Here is a 25,533-nt window from a genome sequence, read left to right on the forward strand (position 1 = left end):
ATACCGAATCCTCACTTAGATGATCACCTCCAAGAAAATCACGTGATTAAATGACCGCAGCTCATCAGTAAGTGTTACTGGAACTACAAATGTCAATTAAGCTTTTATTTATTATTGGACAAAATTAAACGAATTACGTTAGCATTGGCACATCACGTGCACCATGACGTGTATCTTATTTTCGAATCGAATTCCACAGAATTCTCTCGCGCCATATTGTAAATTTGCTGTTTTAAAGCTGAAAAATTAATTCGTCTTTATTAGGAAGAAGACAAACAAAATATGAGAAAATTGATAACTCTATATTCAAGTAACTAAGATATTTCTTATTTATATTAATAATTTGTATCCTGTGCAAAACATATAATTGTAATCTGAATGCATCAGTATTTACGTAATATGTATAATTAATTCTGTAATAGAATATACAGTATATATTGTATAACAATATACGTGGTACGATCCAAAAGTTCGGTGAATGCAGTAATCTATGACAACGAAAAGCGGCTTTACCGATTTTTACCAAATTTGATATGCATATTCAGTAGGTCTGAGAATCGGCTACTATCTATTTTTCATACCCCTACACCATCTCCCCCCTTTCAAAAATATATTTATATATAAATTAAGGCTTTTATGTCCAACAGATGGCGCTACCTTCCGACGAACTAAGTTTGCTTTTCTGTCAGGCATTATGCTTTTCTGTGAGAATGGACTGAAGCAGATCATTTTCTATCTATCTATATAAATAATATATAACGTTCGTTTGTTCTTTTCTATGTTGTTTATATTAGTTTTAGTTTACGTTGTTTAGCATCGCGCGTGAGTTCTTTTGTATTTTATTTAAATTTGAAATTGGTTATTCGGAACAGTATTCGAATGTTGTTAGCCTGACGATGGCCATGGAATGGGCCGAAAACGTTTGTTTATGATTAAAGTTAAAGGTTCTCAGCATCAAGGTGTTGTTGTCTTACAGTGTAATAGAGTCTGAGTGAGGTTAGGAGAATAACTATTAATTATTCCTATTTTATTAAAATTATTACTTAATATAAATATTAATATAAATAAAATATAACGTTCGTTTGTTCCTACCGATTCCTTTGAAATTTTGACACAACGTTGCATTCGAATACGCACGTGTTTTTATATAATATACATGTCGAAATTCCCCCCAGTGGGGGGAGATGGACGGGATTAAGGCTTACCGTGAAGAACTCGGCTTCTATTATACTATTTTACATGCGTTTTTTGCGTTTTTAATTGCGTTTTAATAGGTTACGTCAACAGAATATACACTAAAAAGGGATTTTTCGATATTCCCCAGCGGGAAAAGTGACGGGATTAAGGCTTACTGTGAAGAACTCGGCGTTTATTATACTATTTTAGATGCGTTTTTGATTGCGTTTTAATAGGGTACGTCAAGAGAATATACACTAAGAAGGAATTTTTTGAAATTTCCCCCACGGGGGAAGTGTTACACATTTATAATAGATACATTTTGAGCCACAACAACGCGTGGCCGGGTCAGCTAAGTATTGCTATAAACAATATATACGTGGTACATCCAAAAGTTCGGGGAATGCAGTAATCTATGACAACAAAAGCATGTATTTGAAGTTACAGCGTATGAAATGGATTCTACCAAACCACCTCTACGTGTTCAGGTTAATTTCACCCATGTCATGTGATTAAACCGCGAGCGCTGCTGTTTTTTTCCGGAGATAGTTACTTTTGTTCTGCGACGTAATCAAAGTGGAGTTTCAAGAACAACCTCCAACATTTCGACTTCACCGTGACCTTTCACCGTAGAATCACCGTACACCTTTCTTAGCAATTTTAAAATCTCCGTAGGTGTTTTACCTAAACGCTGACAAAATTTAATGTTGGAGGTTGTTCTTGAAACTCCACTTTGATTACGTCGCAGAACAAAAGTAACTATCTCCGGAAAAAAACAGCAGCGCTCGAGGTTTAATCACATGACATGGGTGAAATTAACCTGAACACGTAGAGGTGGTTTGGTAGAATCCATTTCATACGCTGTAACTTCAAATACATGCTTTTGTTGTCATAGATTACTGCATTCCCCGAACTTTTGGATCGTACCACGTATATATTCTATTGCCCGTTTTCCCCCTCTCCAGACGCTTATATTTCCTGCGGAACGAAGTTTGTTAATAATTAAAACTCAACCAGCATACATTTCATTCTAAGTACGCAACCGTTTATTGGCTAATTTCTAACCTGACCATTGATTGCAAATACGAACATTATTATTAAGTTTTTACTTTTCATGCTACATCATTCAAGCAGCCAGAAATTGTATGCATTTAGTGTATTATATTTCAATTTCGACTACGCTTTATAATTCAATATACAGATTCTAAATATTTAAATTTAATCAACTATTCTCTCGTTATCAATTAACTTTTTTGAATACAATGCATATTTAGTAAAAATAACTTCCAAAATTTTTTAAATTAGAATATATTTATAATGAATAAATATCCCCTAAAGGAAACAATATTAATTTTTGTGACATTTTAATTGACTTTTGAATTTTAATAATTATTTTCTTTTAAATTATTGAAGTAAGACTTAAAGATTTATTAAAGTATGTTTTATTTCATAATTTTCGAATTAGTTTAATTGTTTGAAAATTTAAAAAATGTCGCCTCATTGTTATTATGCTTTTTAAAAATATTTTCTATGTAAACTTCAATATTACATATTTATTATAAATTTAATTGTTTTACATTATATATATATATATATATATATATAATACTTGATAATATATATATATATAATGTAACATAATTTCAAAGTAAATACTTATATTTTAAGATATACATATAAAAATTTTATGTTTTCAACAAATATACTTTATAATATATGCGTGAAAACATACTATAAATTTAATTATAAAATTATATAATGAAACAATATAAACATGAAATATTTTGATTATTATAAAATTTATGCGCGTGTCCAATACATTATCACTATAAAAATGATCTCATACTTAATATAAATACACGTTATTGTTTATCATTACTCACTGTTATAAAAAATTGCTCAAACTTCGAATTGCCCAATGGGAAGTAATACCTGTTGAGAAATACCATATTTATTCTAATAGTAAGCGCCCTGTAATAAACGGCGCAACTGAAAGCTGAAAAGGTTAGACTAAGCGCTGTTTATTGGAATAAATATGGTGTCTTTAATTCATATTAAATCATTCTCACGATCATAATTAATTTATATTTCATTACATAACTTTATTCATTCTTACGCAGTTTTATTCTTAATTTTAAGAAACCATAAACAGGGCCGGATTAACCCACTTTGGGGCCCTAGACATTTTCTTCTCATCAGGCCCCTCCCTCTCCCACAAGAAATAGAGCACACAAAAAATATAAAACAATAAATAAAATAAAACAAAACTAAATAATGTGAAAAAATAAAACAAAACTAAATAATGTGAAAAAATAAAACAAATCTTAAATAAACTTTATTTAAAAATTCAGAAAAGTAAACTATCTTATTTACAAATCTTTTCGAAGTAGATAGTTTGACCGGGCCCTAGACATTTGTCTCATTTGTCTATGCGATGATCCGGCCCTGACCATAAATACGCAGAAATAAGCTAGAAACTAATTCCAAGGAAAGTTATCCATCTCGGATAAATCAAAACAATGGTTTTTCTGTTTGACGTCATTATTTCCTTTGCCAACTTCTTAATCAAATGAAAAGTAATGTCGAAATAATAAATATTTTTAAAATAAAATTAAAATTAACTCACAACGATATATCCTCTATATAATTTCAATATATGTGTACACATCTCATATAATTTTAATCGTAATTTTCTCAAAATAATACTCTAAAATTACAGATCCTAAGTATCCTATCTTAAAAATTTCATATCATCAATAATAATTTGTTTATTTCATTTTTTTGTAAATAATAAATAACTGATATCAATCTGCACATCATATACGGTATATTGACCCTCAATCCAAAAAAGCTAATAAGGTTCCTATCTTGACCTACATCTTCAATGATATCGTGTATGAATTACTAAATTTTTTTTTTTTTTTAATAAATTTTCCACAAACAAATTTAATTGAGAGTTCATTCGCATTACTATAATGAGAAAACATTTTTTATATATAAAAGTTTGAAATGATCATTTAACTGTTAAAAACTTCCAAGACGAATTTACGAATTTATAGTTGTTTTCATTTTCACTTGAATTGCGAAATAAAAAAAATGTATCATCCGCCAATGGTCTAAAAAAACAATACATTGTTCTAGCTATAATGTGTAATATTGTACAGAAAAACAAATCCATTAACCTACCTTAAATGATTACTATATATTTTTTTTTTCTTATGAAATTTACACACGTTTTAGATATGTGATAGCTCGAATATCAATTGAAATGTTTTGAAATACAGGTTATTATTTCAGGAGTAAAAATAATATTATAAGAATTTCCTAATTAGAAGACAAACCAAATTACGGAACCTTTAGGCTACACAGCCGAATCGAACTTCTTTTGAAAGCTCTTCTTGCCCCAAAACGATTCTCTGATGTTGGTATAATTTAACAAAGTACTGTAATAAACAATTACAGAAAAAATTATTGGTTTTAAATTTGAAATTTTTATTAATTAAATCAGCATAATTTTTTATATAAAATTGAATTGAGAACTAACTTAATGAAGTTAATTTTCTAAAACGATGAAATTAAAATTTAATACCATCATAATAAGAACAAAAGGTTACAGGAGTAAATAAGACAATTATCATTACTCCATCATCAAATTTATTGTTTATGTGTTCTCTTTTAGGTGTGGGTGTACTTTGATTGATTTCATTCTAAGTAACAAAAGGTCAATGTTATTGAAATATTTGAACAACTATTAATTGGGCAATACTATGTAAACGTTATTCATTGTGCGCAAATACACAGCTTCGTGATTTTGAATAACTGATAATAAAAATATATTCCTGATGACAATACTTTTTTGGAGTTTGCATACAATTTTAGCAAAAAAAATAATCATTTTAAACGTATGCAATTTCGTTCATTTTTAAATTTAACTTACAGAATATTGCATATTTACAGAATCAATACAGAGCCAATTAAATTAATTACGTTATGATCAATAATAAAATTATTAAAATATAGACTGGTTTAATACAGTCATAGACAAAGTTTAAACAGGCGTATTAAGGCAAGCAAGCACATAAAGGACGACAACAGCAGTGATAAAAGTATTAAAGTATTTAATATTGATGTCCCCAACATCAGTACATATTGTTCCATCAGAGACAGTATACGTAGCATATACAGTATAATTAAAATACGGGGTATATATACAGTATATTATTTAGCTTTTCAGTGTAAAAATATATTTTAATTGATTCTTATGAATATGAATGAATATGTATAACATTAAGTGATGACTACAACTTAACCAGGTTAGTGTTTTCTAACAGAAAGATTATTTGGCTTTTTACAACGTGCCCTCCTCCACATTCCTTTTTTCATGCGGTCTTAACAGGTGACCGCATAAAAAAAAGTCTCACATAGAAAATAACTCAAAATCGTACGAAATAGAATTTATTGACAACAGATGTCAGCACTTGACTGCATCGTCTGGTCTATCGTCTGTTTTACATATTTTTGTCCAGGTGGTGTTTTGTTGACTTAAAAAGTAAATTATTTCATTTTTCGCATATCCATGCAATAATATTACTATAATAAGTGCATTTATGCTATAATAAGTTTATTTAGCTATAATAAGTCAACGTGAGACATGACGAATCGCACGAAACTAGTCGCCAACTATACCGCACAAATAAAAAATCGCACAAAAAAACCGCATAAATTAAAAATTCGCATTAAAAAATCGCACATAAAAAGAGCGCATAAAAACAGGTTTGACTGTATATTATTTAGCTTTTCAGTGTAAAAATATATTTTAATTGATTCTTATGAATATGAATGAATATGTATAACATTAAGTGATGACTACAACTTAACCAGGTTAGTGTTTTCTAACAGAAAGATTATTTGGCTTTTTACAACGTGCCCTCCTCCACATTCCTATTTTCAGCGTCTTCATTTGACGCCTACGGTCAAATTGCGTCCTCCGAGAGTATTCCAATTCTTTTAGTTTTAAAATATTTCGTACGTACTTAATTCTTTCAGAATATTGAAGGCGGGACTTTACGTTTTCGTAACGTTGGTTTTAGACGACAGGGTCCGTTATTTAGAGGTAAATACTATAGATGTCCTATTTCAAGGATCTAGGGATTGTTAAAATACCCGTTAAGTAGAGTTTTTGTTTTATTTATTTGCTCTTTCCTCTTTGTGGGCACTAAGAGGGCCTCTTTTAGCAAGCCCATTATGGGTTCTAGTCCAACAATAAAGCGGCCGAATGGTGAGGGACAGGATCCAACATATCCGAAAAATTCCTGGGGATTTTTCGACCCGTCCGGATTCGATTTCGGATCCCCTAGAGCGGTAGGCTGCCACCTTGATCATCTTGTCCGCTATTCGAAAGTGTCCGTTAATGGAACTTTCACTATTATGATTTCTCGTTTACAGATCTCACATAACTTTGGAATTATAGAAGTTCATAGCCAGAAATAATTTCCAGAAGCATTTTTTGAGTGAGAAAATATCAACTTTTAAATTGCCTTATATTTTATTTCATTCATAATTCCACCTTATAATCTTACGATTTAGAGAATTCCGTTCTAAACAATGTATTTTTTAATGAAGAAATCATTCATGAATGAGGTGTCTATCTAAAAATTTAACTTATTTTCATTTTTAACTAATAGTAATTACGAATAAAGCATTCGTAATCTGTAATTATGACCAGAAAATACCACAAAATGACTAGGTTGTTAAATGTTGCTTAGAAAAATGGCAGTGTAACAAGTTATTGTTAACTTAGTATGCATAATTTTCTATCTTTAGAGAAGTAAAACTGATCTTTTGACCACTTGATTTTTTTAAATAAAGGAATAAATATCAAATTCCAATACATCTCACTTTGAAATTCTGTCCACTTACTTATATTATTATAAGATAATCCACAACACAAAAAATCATTTTCAGAAAATAAATTGTTCTTGATGTGTGTTCTAAAATCTTTTGGCCAGCAGTGTATTTTTGTTTTAAAATTATTGATAAATTACATAATTAAAATAAATGTGTGTGTGTGTATTTTAAATTTAAATATTGATTACAGTACTATAATAATGCCTGAATAATAAGATTTATATTTAAAAATTTGGCAGAAAAACTCTGCAGAAAATGACAACTTTATATAGTTTATTTATTTGTATATAAGAGTATGTATATACATTGTATATAAATAAATAGCATTTATGTGCAATACACTTTGCAACTGAAAAGGAATCATAATTTTGAAAGCCCCAAAGTGCTGTTTTGTTTCCTTATAAATTAAAAAAAAAAAAAAATGTAATTTGTTAATTGCAAGTATAGAAAGGTTCATTTCAATTTTTATTTTCTCAATATTATACACTGAAGTGCCAAAAGTCATGGGATACTGCCTAATATCTTGTCGGACCTCTTTTTGCCCAGTGAAGTGCAGCAACTCAACGTGACATGGACTCAACAAGTCATTGGAACTCCCCTGGAGAAATATTGAGCCATGCTGCCTCTATAGCTGTCCATAATTGGGCAGGTGTTGCCAGTGCAGGAGTTTTTGCACGAATGGATCTCTCGATTGTGTCCCATACATATTCAATTGGGTTCATGTCAGGCAATCTAGGTGGTCAAATTATTCGCTGGAATTGTCCAGAATGTTCCTCAAACCATTCGCAAACAGTTATGGCCCAGTGACATGGCGCATTGTCATCCATAAAGATGCCATGCTTGTTTGGGTCCATGAATGGCTGCATGTGGTCTCCAAGTAGCTGAACATAACCATTTCCTATCATTGTTCGATTCAGTTGGACCAGAGGACCCAGTCCATGCCATATACACACCCCACACCATTATGGACACACCACCAGCTTGCACAGTGCCTTGTTGACAACTTGAGTCCATGGCTTCATGGGGTCTGCACCTCACTCGAACCTACCATCAGCTCTTACCAACTGAAATCGCGACTCATCGGACCATGCCACAATTTTCCAGTCATCTAGGGTCCAACCGATATGGTCGCAAGCCCAGGCGAGGTGCTGCATGCGATGTCGTGCTGTTAGTAAAGGCACTCGAGTCGGTCTTCTGCTGCCAAAGCCCATTAACACCAAATTTCACTGCACTGTCCTAACGGACATGTCCCTCGTATGTCCCACATTGATTCCTGCGGTTATTTCACGGAGTGTTGCATATCTGTTTACACTAACAATTCTATGCACACATCACCGTCTCTGTCATTCAGTGCAGGCAGTCGGTCACTGCGTTGTCCATGGTGAGAGGTTATGCTTGTAATTAGGTATTCTCGGCACACTCTTGACACTGTGGATTTTGGAATGTTGAATTCTCTAACGATTTCCAAAATGGAATATCCCATTTGTCTAGCTCTAACTACCATTCTGTGTTCAAAGTCTGTTAATTCTCGTCGTGCGGCCATACTTGAGTCAGAAACCAGTTCACATGAATTGCTGGCAGACAAATGACAGCCAGCCAATGGACTGCCCATTTATACGTTTGGTATGTGATATTACTGCCATCTGTATCTTTGCATATTGCTATCCCATGACTTTTGGCACTTCAGTGTATACTAATGAATGAATTAAAAAATAAAGCTGATTTAGTGAAAAAAATCATTTTATTATTGGCTTAAAAAACTTAACATAGTATATTCCAAGTTATGTACTCTTTCTACAAAAAGATCCCAGTTTTGGGTAATAAAAAGGGTACCCAATATCTTAAATCTATCAATTATGATTAAGTTTGAGTGACATCTCAGCATTTTAAGTAATATTACAGCTGTGTATTTCCTATCAGCTTAAGCTATAGCTTTCCACCTTCTTTTGTTCATTTTTTTAAGATGGCATCAAACTAGCATTTCATGATTACTTCTATATTTTATAAAATAGTTTTAAGGAAGTCATATTTCTTAATAGATTTTAATTCGATTCTATATCAATATGATATTTTCAAAACATATGTATTATTAGGCTGCAATTTGAAATTGTAGACCAATATATTTCCAGTGTCGTCCATCTGTCTTTCCTTAATCTCGAGAATGGTGTTAAATAAATGAAATTCAAGAACAGATATGGAAAGCTTAGGGGGAGGAGGTCCTGATTAACTATATATGAACTTCTGATGAAAACCAGAAGTATGGATTAAGTTATTTCAATTCAAAAATCTTCCCTGAAAGGAGCTGCATAGATGACCAGTACAACTCCATTGCTAATGGAAAAGTATAACATACAGGAGCAAGATACTACTAATTTGAGGTGGAGAACATATATTTTAAATTAAAAAAATTAAAAATATGATTAAAAATTGCAGCCCGGCATTGTGATGTCACAAATAATTGCTCCTTTTAAAATAAATTTCAACATTACTTTTTTTTCCTATTGTTTTACATTTTTCATTTGTTTGTTAAAAAAATCATTGTACTGTATTTATAAATGAAATCTTTAACTGATTATCAAAGCTGCTTTATTATGTTGTAACTAGAATTCTTTCATTTAAATTTATAAGCACCATGTCCTCCAAACTATAATTATAATGATCATATAAAATTATTAATTAGTATTGTTTTAATATTTTCAAAAAATTATTATTAATACTGTTACTAACAGAATTCTAAAACAACGATCATCTAGTTTGTTTATACTTTTAACAGAAATTAATAAATTCATAAGATTCTATAAAATTATTTGTAAATATTTTCTTTGTCTAATAAAACAGTACTGTATTTGAAAAACAAGCAAGATTTTGCAGGAAAAAACATTCAATTCATCCACAAATACATTATATTAATAATACAGTACATGTGCTTTTTAAAATTCTTTTTGTTTGCTGAAACTGAAAGGAAATAAATATTTAAGTGTAAGGGTCTAATGAATGTAATTCTACACTTTTAGACTTAAAAAAGAAATTATGTTTTCATGTGTAAGTTGTATTATGTTTTATGAACTTCATTAAAATAAAACATTTTTCTAGATTTTAACTTTGCAGCCTTTTATATATACTGACAGGGACAGAACTAATGGGAGCAATAGGGGATTTTATTTCTAACAATAACTTCACATTTTTAAAAAGAATGTTTATACAGTAGAGAGTCGTTAATCCAAATCAATTGGGGACAAGGGTTGTTCGGATTAGTGATTTGTTCGAATAACCGATTATGTACGAAAAAATATATTAACCTGTCCGATGTTCAAATTTTTCTCCGTTGCATGTCGCTTCATGTTGAATTTTCGTCGACTTTAAGCCTAACAAAAATTTTTATAATAATAGTCCAGGCTATTGTATCGTTTAAAATTATTTCTTTATTTTGTACAAACAAAATAAATATATTGAAGAATATAAAAACATAAAAATTATACTTTAGAAGTAAATCTAGTATCAAAAACGTTCAATTCAGCACGACACAGTCCGACTGAAAATCATTCGGATAACCAGCGATTCGGATTACCGGGGTTCAGATTAACGACCCTCTACTGTATTTTAATATTTGTCATTATATAAATCTTAATTTTGTTAATTCTTATATTATGTTTTTTACATTTATGTTGTTTTAAGTAATCATTAAAGCAATAAAACTTTTATGTATTATTTTATTTCATTATCAATAATTAATTTTTATTAATTTAACAAGCTATTTCTTCAATACAAACATTCTATATATTTCATTATTATTACCTTAATTCACATTGATTTTTTTAATATTTATTTTATCCTTAATATAAAAAAAAATAGTTAATACAAACTTGACTTAAGCTTTATTTTAAACTGTACAATTAATGTGGATGTGGTCTTCCTGGTTTAAATGGATCAAATAATTCTGGATCTTTAAGGAAACGTGGTTCTTTCAAATAAGTAGGCATAAATCCTAAAGTATAATAAAGAATTAATACATGTACAAACATAACAAAGGCTTATAATTAAAAGAAAAATTATAAATTTTAATATCTAGCATCTGATCATTACTTTTATTTGGTTAACATCTTTTTGCTTTAATCTTTTTAATTCCAATTTAGATATAGAATAAAATTTGCTTACTGCCATCACTTTAGGATTCAACTATACTGATAACAATAACCAGCTGATAACATTAAAACAGTAAGCAAATAAGACTAGAGTTAATGGAAATTTAATTTTATTGACTGATATTAAAAGGCCAAGTTAAAATAATTAAAAATTATATAATGAAGATATTTTAATTGTAATTATTATTATTATTATTAATTAAATAATTAATAATTTTAGTAGTTGACAATACTATTGTATAAATTACATATTAATTATTAAATTACCTACGGTAGCTGTATTCTATGTTGATCTAGTAATAGTCTCTTTAATCCGAAAAATTGACAGTAGACTGCCTCACAGCTTAGCAGGTTCAAACTCCTTTATTGTCTTTATGTAAAAAGGCAATAAAGGAGTTTGAACCTGCTAAGCTGTGAGGCAGTCTACTGTCAATTTTTCGGATTAAAGAGACTATTACTAGATCAACATATTAATTAATATGTAGCTACACAAACTAAAGCCGAAATTATCGGGCTGTTGCTTTATATGTTACGGGTTGGCTGTTGTTGTTTATTTGTATAATTAATATGTAATTTATACAATAGTATTTGTCAACTTAAACTATTGTATTTCAAAGAAAATAATTAAAACCATGTTTAAAGCATTGGTTAAGACTGATAACAATTGCAAATATAAGCCAAATGTTAAAACTGATATGAAAAATTTAGCTTTCATCTGTTTGTTATAGCTAAAACTACATATTCACTAGATGATAATATTGAAGTGAAACAATTGCAAAAAAATTGATTCAAACTATGCCTGATAGTGTGTTTGATGTTATTTAAATGAAAAGAGGTACAACTAAATATTAAATTATATGAATTTTGCCAAAAATATGATGTCTTTACAATTATTTTACATTTTAAAATGCAGTTAATTTCAAAAACAGTTTAAAATTATTTTAATTATCATCAAACATTAATGACAATGATTTTTAAAATTGCTTGTGTTTATTATGTATCTAAAATTTCAAAAGTACAGTAGAGCATCGTTTATCCGAAAGGCGGTCAACTGAAACGTCGGTTAACCGAAAGCTTTTCAGTCAGACTGTGTCATGCTGAATCGAACGTTTTTGATACTAGATTAACTTCTAAAGTATAATTTTTTTGGTTTTTTATTTTTCAATATATTTATTTTGTTTGTACAAAATAAAGAAATAATTTTTAACAATACAATAGCCTCAATTATTTTTATAAAAATTTTCGTTAGGCTTAAAATCAACGAAAATTCAACACGAAGTGACACGCAACAGAGAAAAATTTCAACATTGGATAGGTTAATATATTTTTTCCATACATAATCGGTTATCCGAACAACCCCAGTCCCCAACTGATTCAGATAAACGACGCTCTACTGTATATTACAAATTGAAGTTGAGTAATTAAAACTAAATTGTTGTCCTCATAATTCTGTTACAAGATCGAAAAGGAAAGCCAGCAACTGTAAAAGCATCAGTTTATACTTATTTTAAGCTTGTGTACATTTCTAAAAGTTCTGCCTTTGTCCCTGTTGTCTTGTCCCCTAATTCATTTAATTTCTTTCCTACTCAGCAACTGTTATATTCTTTAAGTTTATGTTTTTATAAGTAGGTTAAAACTTTCCCATTCAGTTTCTTTCCACTGTTGACTCACTACCAGAAGTTAAGTATATATCAAACTGATACTAGTGCTGCAAGTGACAAGATTTTTAAACTATGCGTGCCCCATTAATCACTACTGTGTAATCTAAATACTATCCATCCTGCAGTATCCTCTTACATAGTTTGCCTTTCTGCTTTATCCAGCAACACTTTCCTTTCTGCTTTATCCAGCAATACAATTTTACCAGCTTGGTAAAATCGTAGTGTTTTCTCTATAATTTACTGCTTGCCCCCCTCTGAAGCCTTATGAATGTGCCATGCTTCTGCATATTTAATCTGTTGCTTTTCTTGAACCTTTTAGATTATTTCTGTTCCATTCCATTCTACTGTAATGGAATCTTGGACTACTACTGCATAGATTTCTAAGGCTGTAACCAGCTGCTCTTTTCAGATGTTATTTTTATGTTTCTTAATCCTGTTTTACTGATATTCTATACATGCTAGAAATTGGGCGGACTGGCCTTAAAATTTTTGTGTGGAAAAAATTATTACCGGCCCAGCCCATAAATAAAAAAAATGTCTTTTTTTCTATTCATATTTAAAGATGCAAAAATGACTCAACCCAAGGGCTAACTCCAGTTGCGTCAAATATATGTACGAAGCTGGCTCTTGATATTTAGTACGATTACAAACGACTAGATGTCAATATTTTAAATTTTTATTTTATATGGCGTTATATTGTTTTGTAATATTTTGTGCAACGCCGCAGGTTGCCCATCTACAAGCAACGCCACCGTGGGTGAATGGCAAACTACAGATTAGTTAGCTGAACCTAAAGAATATTTTTAATTAAATCGTTTGGAATATAAGGAAATTATTATTGAATAAAATTTTTACTTACCTAAAATAAAGGAAATGATATAATTGGCCATTAAATCTGTTATGACTACAGTCAGCATTTTGGTGGCTGGGTGGAAAACTAATAACTTGTGTTTTCAAAGTTTAGCATTAAGATTTATAGGGGTGGTGAATAGTTTCTAGCAACGTAAACAAATGATCAATTTTGTCTGTTTTGATTACTTTTTTTCTAGAATGCTTTGCATTTGGGCCGAGTCGGGTCAATGTAGTGTTGGACTCGGGTCGGCTGGACTAATTTAACTTCAGACTCGGGTAGGGCCGGAAAACAATAAAGGCCTACACATATATCTATATTACACCTAAAAATTGAAATTTATCTTACTTGACGAAAAAAAAAAATAAATGAAATTTTTTAAAAATAAAACCGAACAAAACGGTATATTATGTACAGTACATACTGTATTTAGAAAAACAGCCCAAAATGTATACAGCCCATGTGGGATTTTCCACATTTTCCACATGGCTAGTCCGCCCCTGTTAGAAATGCATGTCAGGTCAGTAACCTCTGTAATTCTCTGTTTATAGTGGGGTTCTCTTAAATAAGAGTTTCTTGTTAGCAGCAATCCCACTTTCTCTGCAGATGTGGAGGGGTGCAATGTATTCCACGACTGCTTGTCATGTCTTCTCATCTCACTATCTTCTGTTCTCCATTTGTTGATCATTCTCTTCATCATTTTATGCTTGACCCCAAATCAATGCAATCTCTTTGATGTATTCTAGCTCTCTTATCCTGTCCTGTACATTAGTGTAATGAGCATACCCATATTTTATAAAAGCCCCAAGCTCTGCTAACTTATCTTCTGGGTTGAGTGAGGCCCACAGTATATTGTGTTGTACATTAGCTTCCTGTAAATAACTGTGGTGACACTGCCTCCCTTCCATGAAATTGAGATGATGAGAAAATGCACAACACTTTTCTGTTTCAATTGTATTTCTAAGCAAAATCTATTAATTAAAACTAAACGATTTGGTGTTTTCTGCCTGGTTTATATCATAATGTATACATTTTGTTTTTATATATATTGAGTTTTTTTGTTTTTTTGTCACTTATGATTTTCCATTCAATGTGTAAAAATCCAACATGTACATTTTTAAAATGTCTTATTCCAAATTGGGAATGTTGTAAACTCTTACAGAATAACTGGCAGCTTTGTTCTTTTTAACCTGTAAAATTCAAACATCTAAAGAAAGTTGATTAAGAAGACCAAAAATGTTAGAATATTTACTGCATAGTAATTGGTTAAATTTTATGGTTCTAACCAGGGCTGTGGAGTCAGAGTCAGGAGGAATTTTTGGCCAGAGGAGTCGGAGTCAAGAAAAATGTGTCGACTCTGACACCATCATTTTAAATTTAATTTAGTTTTTTTTTATTTAAATGAAAGAAAATTTATTTTATATTTATTAATTTTTAAAAATGTTTTTGTAATTTTTTATAATTCATTTATTTTAAATACAAAATGCAACAACTTAATTTATTAAATATGTATCAATAGCTTTCTTTGTAGTATTTGTGTTTAGTAGTTAGATTATTTTAACCCAATTGAATTTGAATAATTTTGATTCATTCCTTCATTATCCCTGCTCTAAATAAGTACTCTATTTTTCTGAATGAGCCAGACTAATTGATAAGTGTATATATTTTTCTTTTCTGAACAAGAAGCTGAAGTAGCTAGATCACACACTTTTTAGTTGGACTAACTTTTCTGGAAAGGTAAAATTGAAGTGCAAAAGCTGTAGAATAAAGATATGTAGATGTATAATTTTACCGCTCCCCTTTTTCCTCTTATTAAATATTTGTTAAAAATTAATATTTATTTGTATAAAAAATTAATGTAAGTTAAATATTAAAAATACTAACTATGAAAGTATTTGGGTAAATGCCCAGGTCTCCTATTAGAGTTCAGAGTAGGGTAACCCCCTATGAACACCCCTGCCCCCCAAAAACTGACTCGGTATTTAATTTTGTCGGAATCAGCCTACTGAAATTACAGGAGTCAGAGTCGAATGTTTTTTTACAGACTCCACAGCCCTGGTTCTAACGCAACTATATTTCAACAAAAATAATCCTTCTCTTAGTAAATAGACTATTATCTAAAATGAAAACATCCAAGAGAACTACAGGCAAAGTATTTGAGAAATATGAATCTAATAAAATTACAATAAGCAAGCAAAACAGAGGTGGTTTTTAAATATAACGTATTTTTAACATTTTTTATTCATTCCAAAAAATAATTAAAGAAAGAGCTTTGAGAAATAAATTCTTTCAAAATTATCACCATGTATTATGAATTTTAAAATGACACTTAGCATTAGATAACATTATAATGCACAAGTTAAAATATCACATCACAACAGTGCATTGTAAGATAAGGACTTACTAAACATTATGATCAATTATGTTATGAATTCATATATGCAAATTTCTTTGATTAAGAAGCTCTTTTTCAAAGAAATTCAAATCTATTGAGCAAGACAAATTATTATTATTATCAACCACTTTGAAAAACACAGGAAAGAGAAAGGGAAACACCCCTAAGTGAACCTTTTGTTATAAAAAATTTCCTCTCCACAGATCAAAACATATTCAAATTAGGCAGACATTTGGATTAGCAGTGTTCAGACTAGCGGGACTCTACTGTATATTGTAACCACAAAGCACTCAGAAAACAATTTTCCAAGCACTTTTTTTCAATTTCATAATTATTAAATGTATAAATAAATGACATTTTATATGGCTCTCTTTTTATTTTTTATTGTTCTAACTAGAATCTCAATTTGGCTACTAATTAACAAAAAGTTAACTGGTTGAAATTAAATCTATTTCACGCCTTTAATGTGTCCAGCATACTGTTAAATTTTCATAAAGACGTTTTCGATCACTTTTAGAGATCTTCATCAGTTACAGAATTACAAAGAATGAACAAAAATTCGAATTTATGATACGTTTTTATGAAAATTTAACAGTATGCTGGACACATTAAAGGCGTGAAATAGATTTAATTTCGGATTTAGTTCCAGTAAGCATTTCTTATTATACATGTTAACTGGTTGATTGATCATTTTCAAAAATGGAAATACTGAATTCACCAATATTGTTTTCACATTATAAATAATAATGTCTTCAAGTAATAAGTGTGATATATTATGCTAATAATATAGTGAATAAATACATACCAAATGATTGAGCTTTCCTAATTGCATTTCTTACAATTTGTTGTTGCTGATGACAAAGTCCTGTAATATGTTTATCATAAATTCGACCAGTATATGAAGAAACAAATTGGCTTAAAAGCTTGGTGTTCTAAAAATAAACCAAATTATATTCATAATCATAAATGATATATTAATAAATTAAAATAATCACAAATAAATAATAATATTTTTGTATTTTACCTTATAATCTACTCTAATTTTATATTTACATAAAACACATTCTCTAGGCTCCTTCTTATATGGATTTTCTATGTTTATTGGCTGCAATTCAAAAAAGAAAATATTAACTTTATACATACCTTTCCCTAATCTTAATAATTAAAATTAAAATGTATGATAAGGGACAACTAAAATTTCATATTTAAATCAAAATTTCATCTCAATTTCATATGTTATTTATCTTTGGTATACTGGCACAATGAAGTGACGCTTAATCAACACTGGGCAAGTTTTCCATCTTTATTTAGTTAGTATGCTATTTTACATGTGCATTTCGGGCCTTCGCCCCTCTTCAGCTAACTAAACATAAAAAAGGAAGGCATAAAGCAACATAAGAAATTACAATTTTAACTATAAGCCAAACATAAAATTATTTCGCGGATGGTAAAACATACCTCGGTTTAAAACACACACCTGCAAACATCATTTAACGGATTGGCATGAGACAAAAAAAAAAAGGGCATGACAATTATTATGGTATCTATAAATACAGTCCTCGTATGACAGTCATAGCAGAATTGTTGTTTTCCTTTAATTTTAAAAAATTATTGAACGACTTTATATATACATTAAAACATCATTTAAGATACATCAATGTATGCTCTTAATACTAGAATTAACACTGCCATTAACACCGTTATTAACACTGTTGTTTAGAATTAACACATCACAAACAAAAGGAACATACCTCAAAATCCCAAGCACTAGCATATAGGTAAAATATCTTTTGCAGAGTGGATGAAACAAGGATTGGTTTTACAAAGTTACGCTTAATAACAGCGTTAAAGTAACAAGTTGTAAAATTAAATAAAATAAAGTAAAACACAGTATAAAAATTTCCTTGAGTGTTACATTTCTTCTAGACACATTCTGTAAACTGCCATCCCGACACGGCTATCCGATTGACTAATTTACATATTTATCAGCATTGATATTATATTTGAAATTTTGACACAAGTTATTGAAGAGAGTTAACAATAATATATTATCAAATACACCTTGATTTGTGTACAGAATAACTAACTTTAAAGTATATTAACTGATTTTTATTAACATTTAATTTTTCTAATATTCGACCAATCACAGTATCCGCATCCAATTTTTATTAATTTTAACACTCAGGTTCTTATTTATACAATTTTGATATTTATTTTTTATTATTTCGACACTTTCTTTAAATTTTCGGTCATATGGTTTCTTTTCATTATGCAAAATCTGTGTATTCGATTGATCAATATTACATTTGTTAATCATCGACTTGTGTAATCAAATAATTCACTCCCAACAACCTTTGAAAAAACCAGTAATAGTTAATTGAAAACAAACGTTTTCAACCGTTAACTCGGTCTTCCTCAGGTTATAACTATTGAGATTCGTTACAACTTCAAAACTCTTTCAGAACGTATTCAAACTTGTCCAATGCTTGAAAGCTTGAATACGTTCTGAAAGAGTTTTGAAGTTGTAACGAATCTCAATAGTTATAACCTGAGGAAGACAGAGTTAACAGTTGAAACCGTTTGTTTTCAATTAACTATTACTGGTTTTTTCAAAGGTTGTTGGGAGCAAATTATTACATTTGTTGATTACACAGTGATCATGAAAAACTGAATTTAGACGGTTATATTTTAGATCCGATACGTCCTTTAAGAAGTGTTTTTAGTTTACGTTTAGTTTCACCTATATAAAAACTATTATTTTTACAAGTACAGGGTATTTTTTAAGTATAGGGTATTGTTATTTATCTATAAATAATATAAATAATATTTGAGTAAAAGACATTTTTACCATGTCATCGTCAGCAGCGGTTTCAGCTTCTTGAAGAGAAGTCACAGTTTGATGAAAACTTCTTCCAGAAACTATCAGAAAAGAAATAGTCATCTCTATGAATAAATTTATAAATTTTAATTTATGTAATGTTTATCAATTATAGCATTTTATTCACTTGTAATATCAATATGATGATAATAATGAATAATAAAATACATTGCTATATAAGTATTGTACACCTGAGTTGCAGAAAACTAAGTATATACTTTATAATAAAGAAATATAAATAACACTATAATATACTGTACTGTCACATGAGAAAATTTTATTGGATAAGACACAAAAATAACAAGCACACTACAAGAAACAACTGGACATTTTGATTCATAAAAGTATTCATACACAATTATAACAGAAAATACATTAAAAGTACAACAAAACTGCACATTAATATTTTGTTAGTAACTCTTTAGAATCTATAATTACACTCAAAGATCATTGTATGAAGTGACTAACTTGGCTGTGGAGTCAATGGGAATATATATTATTCCACTACTCTTGTAGCAGTAATTTTAAATAATCTCTAAAATTTGGTGACCTATTTTCTTCTCAAGATATGCGTGATGGGTTGTCAAGATTTTGTAATGATGTTTCAAGATAATGGGAAAGTTCTGAGCTATACAGTTTGGATCATTTAGATGTAATCATTTGAAAATCCTCTGTTTTGAACATATGATGTGCACATCCCACTCAACAAGGCAACTATTACCAAATATCCAGGCAAGCCTGAGTACATAAAAATTCTGGAGGCCATAGAAAATTTAAAATTTTCCATTGTATCAACTTTAAAGATGATCAATGCTTATCATGCTTGGAAAATACTATATGTATATGAGAACAACAATGGTGAAAGCATTTAACATGATTACATCATGATTACACGCCTTTAAAGTATCCAGCATACTGTTAAATTATCATAAGAACGTTTTCGATCACTTTTAGAGATCTTCTTCAGTTACCCATTAAAAAGAACGAACAAAATTCGAATTTAAAAGATCGCAAGTTTCGTTCATAATGACGTCATCACTAACGTAAAACATTAAGAAATTAAAAATTAAAAATTAAAAAATTAAACAAATCAAATAATTCTAGTTCCCGTGTGTAAATAACTTAACGGTAAAAACAAAATAAGATGAGAATGGAGAGAAGCGGCTAGTGCGTAGAAGTGAAATTACGTCATATCCGTTATATGGAAAGACTTCCAGGCGGTTGCTAAGCTGTCCGAGTCTCTATGATTAATGCAGTGTTTGCTGAGGTGCGCCTTGTGTATCTCCATTTTTTCTATGTGTTTTATAGCTTGTGTCTGATCTGGTAGGTTTAATGATCTCAGCCTTGTCCCAATAAACCGTCACGTCCTGCTCCTTGGCGAATGCCGCTAGTACCGTACTATCAACGTTTTTATTGACTGCGTATTTGTGTTCCTCGATCCTTTTTTTCAAATTTCTCATGGTAGCCCCTACGTACACAAGGTCTGAGTTGAATCTCTTATCTCCTCAACGGTATCGAGTAAACTCCCGTGAGGGTGTCGTATCTATATCTTTCCTTGTCGTTTCTCAAAAGTTTATAAACCGTGGGATTACGTCTATAAACTATGCGGAAATTCCTTTTTCTGGCTACTTTCTTAGTGACTTTGTTTAAAAACGGTATGTAATTAAGGACAATCCTTTCTTTCTGCTCATTTTTCTTTATACGTCGGCTGTGTGGCTGGTAGGTCTTAATAAGGGTATCTATCGTTTGTCTTCTGTACCCATGTTGTAACGCTATTTCGCGTATGTAATCTAACTCTCTGTCTGTATCATAAATGCTAGTACAGTGCGTGTGAGCTCTCTTTATCCATGATTTAAAAGCCGTTAATTTTAGGTGTTCCGGGTCTGATGAATTCCTGGGAATGATGTAAGGTTGATAAATCGGCTTGCGGTATACTTTTGTTACTATGTGTCCCTCTCTGCATATAATCTCCAAATCAAGGAAATTAACCTGTCGCTCACTTTCCTGTTCTAGCTCCAGTGTGAGGCCATAGGAGTTATCGTTGACCAAGTTTATAAAACGGTTTATATTCTGTTTATTTTTCCACAAAATGAAGATGTCATCCACGTACCTTGTGTAAATCACTATATCTTCCTGGAAGAAAGGTAGGATGTAGTTTTCCAATTTATGCAGGACAAGCTCACAAATTAGAGGCGAAGTGGGGCTACCCATTGGAACTCCACGTTCCTGTAAGTATGTTTTTCCTTCAAAGCCAAAGAATGACGTATGAGAAATTAAATGAGCCAATTCTAATATGTCCTTATGATGTTTCGATGGATTCTCGATGTTATTGAATAGAAAATTTCTCAGTTCACAGAAACAAGGAGGTAATTTAATGGATGGGTATAACGCCTTATAATCTAGTACAGTCATGTATTCGTTATCCATTAGAGTGATGTTCTCAAGTTTCTGGAGCAGTTGTATGGAGTTCTTAATTGAAAAGGGAGAGTACGGTATTCTTTCTCGCAAAAACTTAACTAACTTCTTTTCTATTAAGTAGGTAGGCGCATTGCATTTCTCTACTACTGGACGTAACTGTGAACCCGGTTTGTGTGTTTTTCCGAAGGCAAATATTCTAGGAGTCCTCGGAGATTGTATGGTAGCCCTTTCCATGTGTAAAATACGTGCCAAAGGAGTAGCGGCACAAACCTCCTTGACCCCCCGTCAAGGAGGTTTGTCGCACTGTACTAGCATTTATGATACAGACAGAGAGTTAGATTACATATGCGAAATAGCGTTACAACATGGGTACAGAAGACAAACGATAGATACCCTTATTAAGACCTACCAGCCACACAGCCGACGTATAAAGAAAAATGAGCAGAAAGAAAGGATTGTCCTTAATTACATACCGTTTTTAAACAAAGTCACTAAGAAAGTAGCCAGAAAAAGGAATTTCCGCATAGTTTATAGACGTAATCCCACGGTTTATAAACTTTTGAGAAACGACAAGGAAAGATATAGATACGACACCCTCACGGGAGTTTACTCGATACCGTTGAGGAATAAGAGATTCAACTCAGACCTTGTGTACGTAGGGGCTACCATGAGAAATTTGAAAAAAAGGATCGAGGAACACAAATACGCAGTCAATAAAAACGTTGATAGTACGGTACTAGCGGCATTCGCCAAGGAGCAGGACGTGACGGTTTATTGGGACAAGGCTGAGATCATTAAACCTACCAGATCGACACAAGCTATAAAACACATAGAAAAAATGGAGATACACAAGGCGCACCTCAGCAAACACTGCATTAATCATAGAGACTCGAACAGCTTAGCAACCGCCTGGAAGTCTTTCCATATAACGGATATGACGTAATTTCACTTCTACGCACTAGCCGCTTCTCTCCATTCTCATCTTATTTTGTTTTTACCGTTAAGTTATTTACACACGGGAACTAGAATTATTTGATTTGTTTAATTTTTTAATTTCTTAATTTTTAATTTCTTAATGTTTTACGTTAGTGATGACGTCATTATGAACGAAACTTGCGATCTTTTAAATTCGAATTTTGTTCGTTCTTTTTAATGGGTAACTGAAGAAGATCTCTAAAAGTGATCGAAAACGTTCTTATGATAATTTAACAGTATGCTGGATACTTTAAAGGCGTGTAATAGATGTAATTTCTGATTTGTTTGTTCCAGTAAGCATTTATTATTATTTAACATGATTGCATCATAGTGATAATATATATCTGATATATCAGTTTTTTACTATTTTGTATTATTATTTCTTGTACTTTTCCTGCAGTTATGCTGGTAATTGTTATTTTTTATGTATTCAAAAGTTTCATTTTTTATTTGAAATACATTAACATCCCAAAACACATTCCATTTCTCATAGACCTGAGGAAGATCTCAAATAGATCAAAAATGTTTCTTTAAACATTTGATTATCATTAAACAGTACTAGAAACAAAAAAAAGACTAAGTTGAATGAGGTTTTTATCTTTAGATTACCGAATTGAGTAAGCAAACTGACTTACAATATCTTAAAATATCTTTCACCAAAAGAATTAAAATTAAAATTAGTTTGTGTATATCATTTTGAAGAATATTGCTTTACAAGTAGTTTCAGAAATAAGTTTGCAAACTTTGCAATTCCAAAACTGATGTGCAATGAAGAATTAACTGAAAATCAGTTGGATTCCATTTCATGCCTTGCTGCAAAAAACTTCAAACCAAGTAGCAAAGTAATATAGAATCATGTGAATTTATGTAGCTTCTTATTTTTAAAAAATTGTCTTTTCTTATAATAGTATGTGTTCTCCCTTGAATATTTTAGATCAAACTGTAATTTTCATTGAACATTGTTTTTAATTAATAGCAATTACCCAAACACTTTGATTAAAAAACCAGTTTAAGATAATTTACAATTAAGAAATTATTAAAAATAATCAGTTTTTAGCTGTTAATCAACTAATTGATTAGTTGATTAACAGCAAGGGCATAAGAGAACCCTTATAAACAGTATAACCTGTCCAAAATGGAACTTAATAAAATGGAAACCTGCCTAAACAGGAAAAATTCTTAGAAATGCAGTTTAAATAGGTTTTTAAACTGCATTTCTAAACTAAAAAAACCTATTTAGAACAAAAACTTGCAAAACCACAAAAAAAAAGTTATTTGGTACTTTATTTATCCTGATTTTTCTCAACATCAAATTCACGTCACTATAACTTAAAATTGTGGAGGATGCCCATCTCTCAGTTTATTGTAAAATCTGCGAACATTGAGTACTATTCTATAGCATATATGGGTTAGCATAATAGCTGAAGGCAAAATATGGACAGATTAGCATTAAAAGTATTCAAAAAGCAGGCAAAATAAAGGGAATTTATTCAAATTTTTCAATCTAATAAATGTAGTCATATAATATAAAGTTTCAATTTACACTTTCCTTTGGGGCACAGAATGCAATTTTATATAAATATACAAAAAACTAATTTACCACTTAGATGGCAAGTAATATCGAACTAACAGAACAGAATGTGCACATGTTCTCTAAGCAACAGAGCTGTTACATTTGCTTATATCATGTTGCCACCTAAGCAACAAGTACAACAATAATTATCAAAAATTTAGCACCTTTTGTCAGATTTAAATCTACATGGTTATGATTTAACTAAAAAGTACGGCCATTTTTTTAAATTTTTACTGGTGATGGTACGGACACAGACAGAGCCTTTAGAGTACAGACCGTCTGTTCTAAATACAGACATTCAGTAACCCTAATGGCATATTGAATAGTTAAATGGGGTTCTGCTCATAATTCTGGCAATTTCATGAAATGATTTTCACTTGTTATGCAGTTTATAACAATTTTTCGCTCTTTTGAATTGTTTCTTTTCTTTTGTGGCCCATCTTGTTGATAAATGGCTCCCTACAGCATAACATCCTCTGTTTTTTTTTTTATCTAAAAACTCAGTAGTGTCATTTGTGTTCAGGCATACTTTTGTACCATAAACAATGCAGTATTTAATGTGTACGAATGCTTTTTGTATGCAGATATTGGGCCTATTTACCATTATTTGTTTTATTATCTTAGAAATGTACAATAGTAAATTTTAATAGCCCAACTCAAATGCTTATTGTGAAGTGTATATCCACTACACAATATCAATACGTATTACTTCGCAAATAGAGATGCTATTTAGTTTTTATTCCAAATTTGTACACACAATAACGTCATTATTATTTATAATTAAACATTAAAATTTAAATATTTGAAATATAAATGATTATTATTTTAAAACATATATAACTTTATAAATAAATATTAAAAACACTAAATTAAAATTCATTTTCAACATCTCTTACCATTATTTGGTATTATAAACAATTGTGGTTTATAATTTAAGTTATAATAATACTGAGTTATTTGTCTTAAATGTTTCATAATTTACATCAAGCATGCCCTTCTCGCGTTTTTTATCACTAGCCGCTAGAGGCGCCCAAGGTAACTTTTGCAGGGATTCTGTTATAGAAATACAAAAATAAAATAAATAACAATAATGATTGTTTCTAAACTTTCTGTTATTATTTATAAATAAAAAATATTTTTAGTACTATTTCTTTCAAACTTTTGTTCCTTTTGACTTTTTTTTTAAACTCTTTCTGCCCTATGGGCACTAAGAGGGCCTCTTTTAGCAAACCTATTATGGGTTGGAGACAGGCCCACAATGGGGCGGAGTGAGGCTCGACATCCCCAAAAAAATCCTGGAGATTTATCGATTTGAACCGGGGACCCCCAGAGCGGTAGGCTGCTACCTTAACCGCTTGGTCATCCGACTGTTACATCATTTGATTTGTTAATTAACATCAAAGATATTTTTTATTTTGACTTTTCTGTGGGCTATTTTTTCACGTATATTTTACGTAAGTTCGGCCAAGCTCACAATGGGAGCAATTGGATAGTGATGGACGGAGCCGAGACATCCAAGGCAGACCATTTCTGAAACATTCTCGAAATACCTAGACTC

At 30.7% G+C, this 25,533-nt stretch overlaps 1 protein-coding gene across 1 annotated transcript; it reads right to left on the reverse strand.

The window, feature by feature from the left end:
- Positions 1 to 10,941: 10,941 nt before the first annotated feature.
- LOC136977803 (small ribosomal subunit protein bS18m-like) lies at positions 10,942 to 24,986 on the reverse strand. Its single transcript, XM_067273378.1, has 5 exons — positions 24,872 to 24,986; positions 18,980 to 19,050; positions 17,156 to 17,236; positions 16,937 to 17,063; positions 10,942 to 11,068 (listed from the first exon to the last, which is right to left on the reverse strand). Exons 1-5 carry the CDS (start codon positions 24,948 to 24,950, stop codon positions 10,977 to 10,979), a joined length of 450 nt encoding a protein of 149 aa, XP_067129479.1. The 5' UTR covers positions 24,951 to 24,986; the 3' UTR covers positions 10,942 to 10,976.
- Positions 24,987 to 25,533: the final 547 nt, after the last annotated feature.

The sequence above is a fragment of the Centruroides vittatus genome, unplaced genomic scaffold (assembly GCF_030686945.1).
Source record: "Centruroides vittatus isolate TY-2023 unplaced genomic scaffold, ASM3068694v2 contig_474, whole genome shotgun sequence".
NCBI lineage: Eukaryota > Metazoa > Arthropoda > Arachnida > Scorpiones > Buthidae > Centruroides > Centruroides vittatus.

Coding starts and splice junctions, on each gene's coding strand:
- LOC136977803 (XM_067273378.1), bottom strand. CDS start 24,950: ATGAAACATTTAAGACAAATAACTCAGTATTATTATAACTTAAATTAT. Junction 19,051..24,871: donor GTTTATAATACCAAATAATG/GTAAGAGATGTT, acceptor CTTTTCTGATAG/TTTCTGGAAGAAGTTTTCAT. Junction 17,237..18,979: donor CCGCTGCTGACGATGACATG/GTAAAAATGTCT, acceptor TTTGAATTGCAG/CCAATAAACATAGAAAATCC.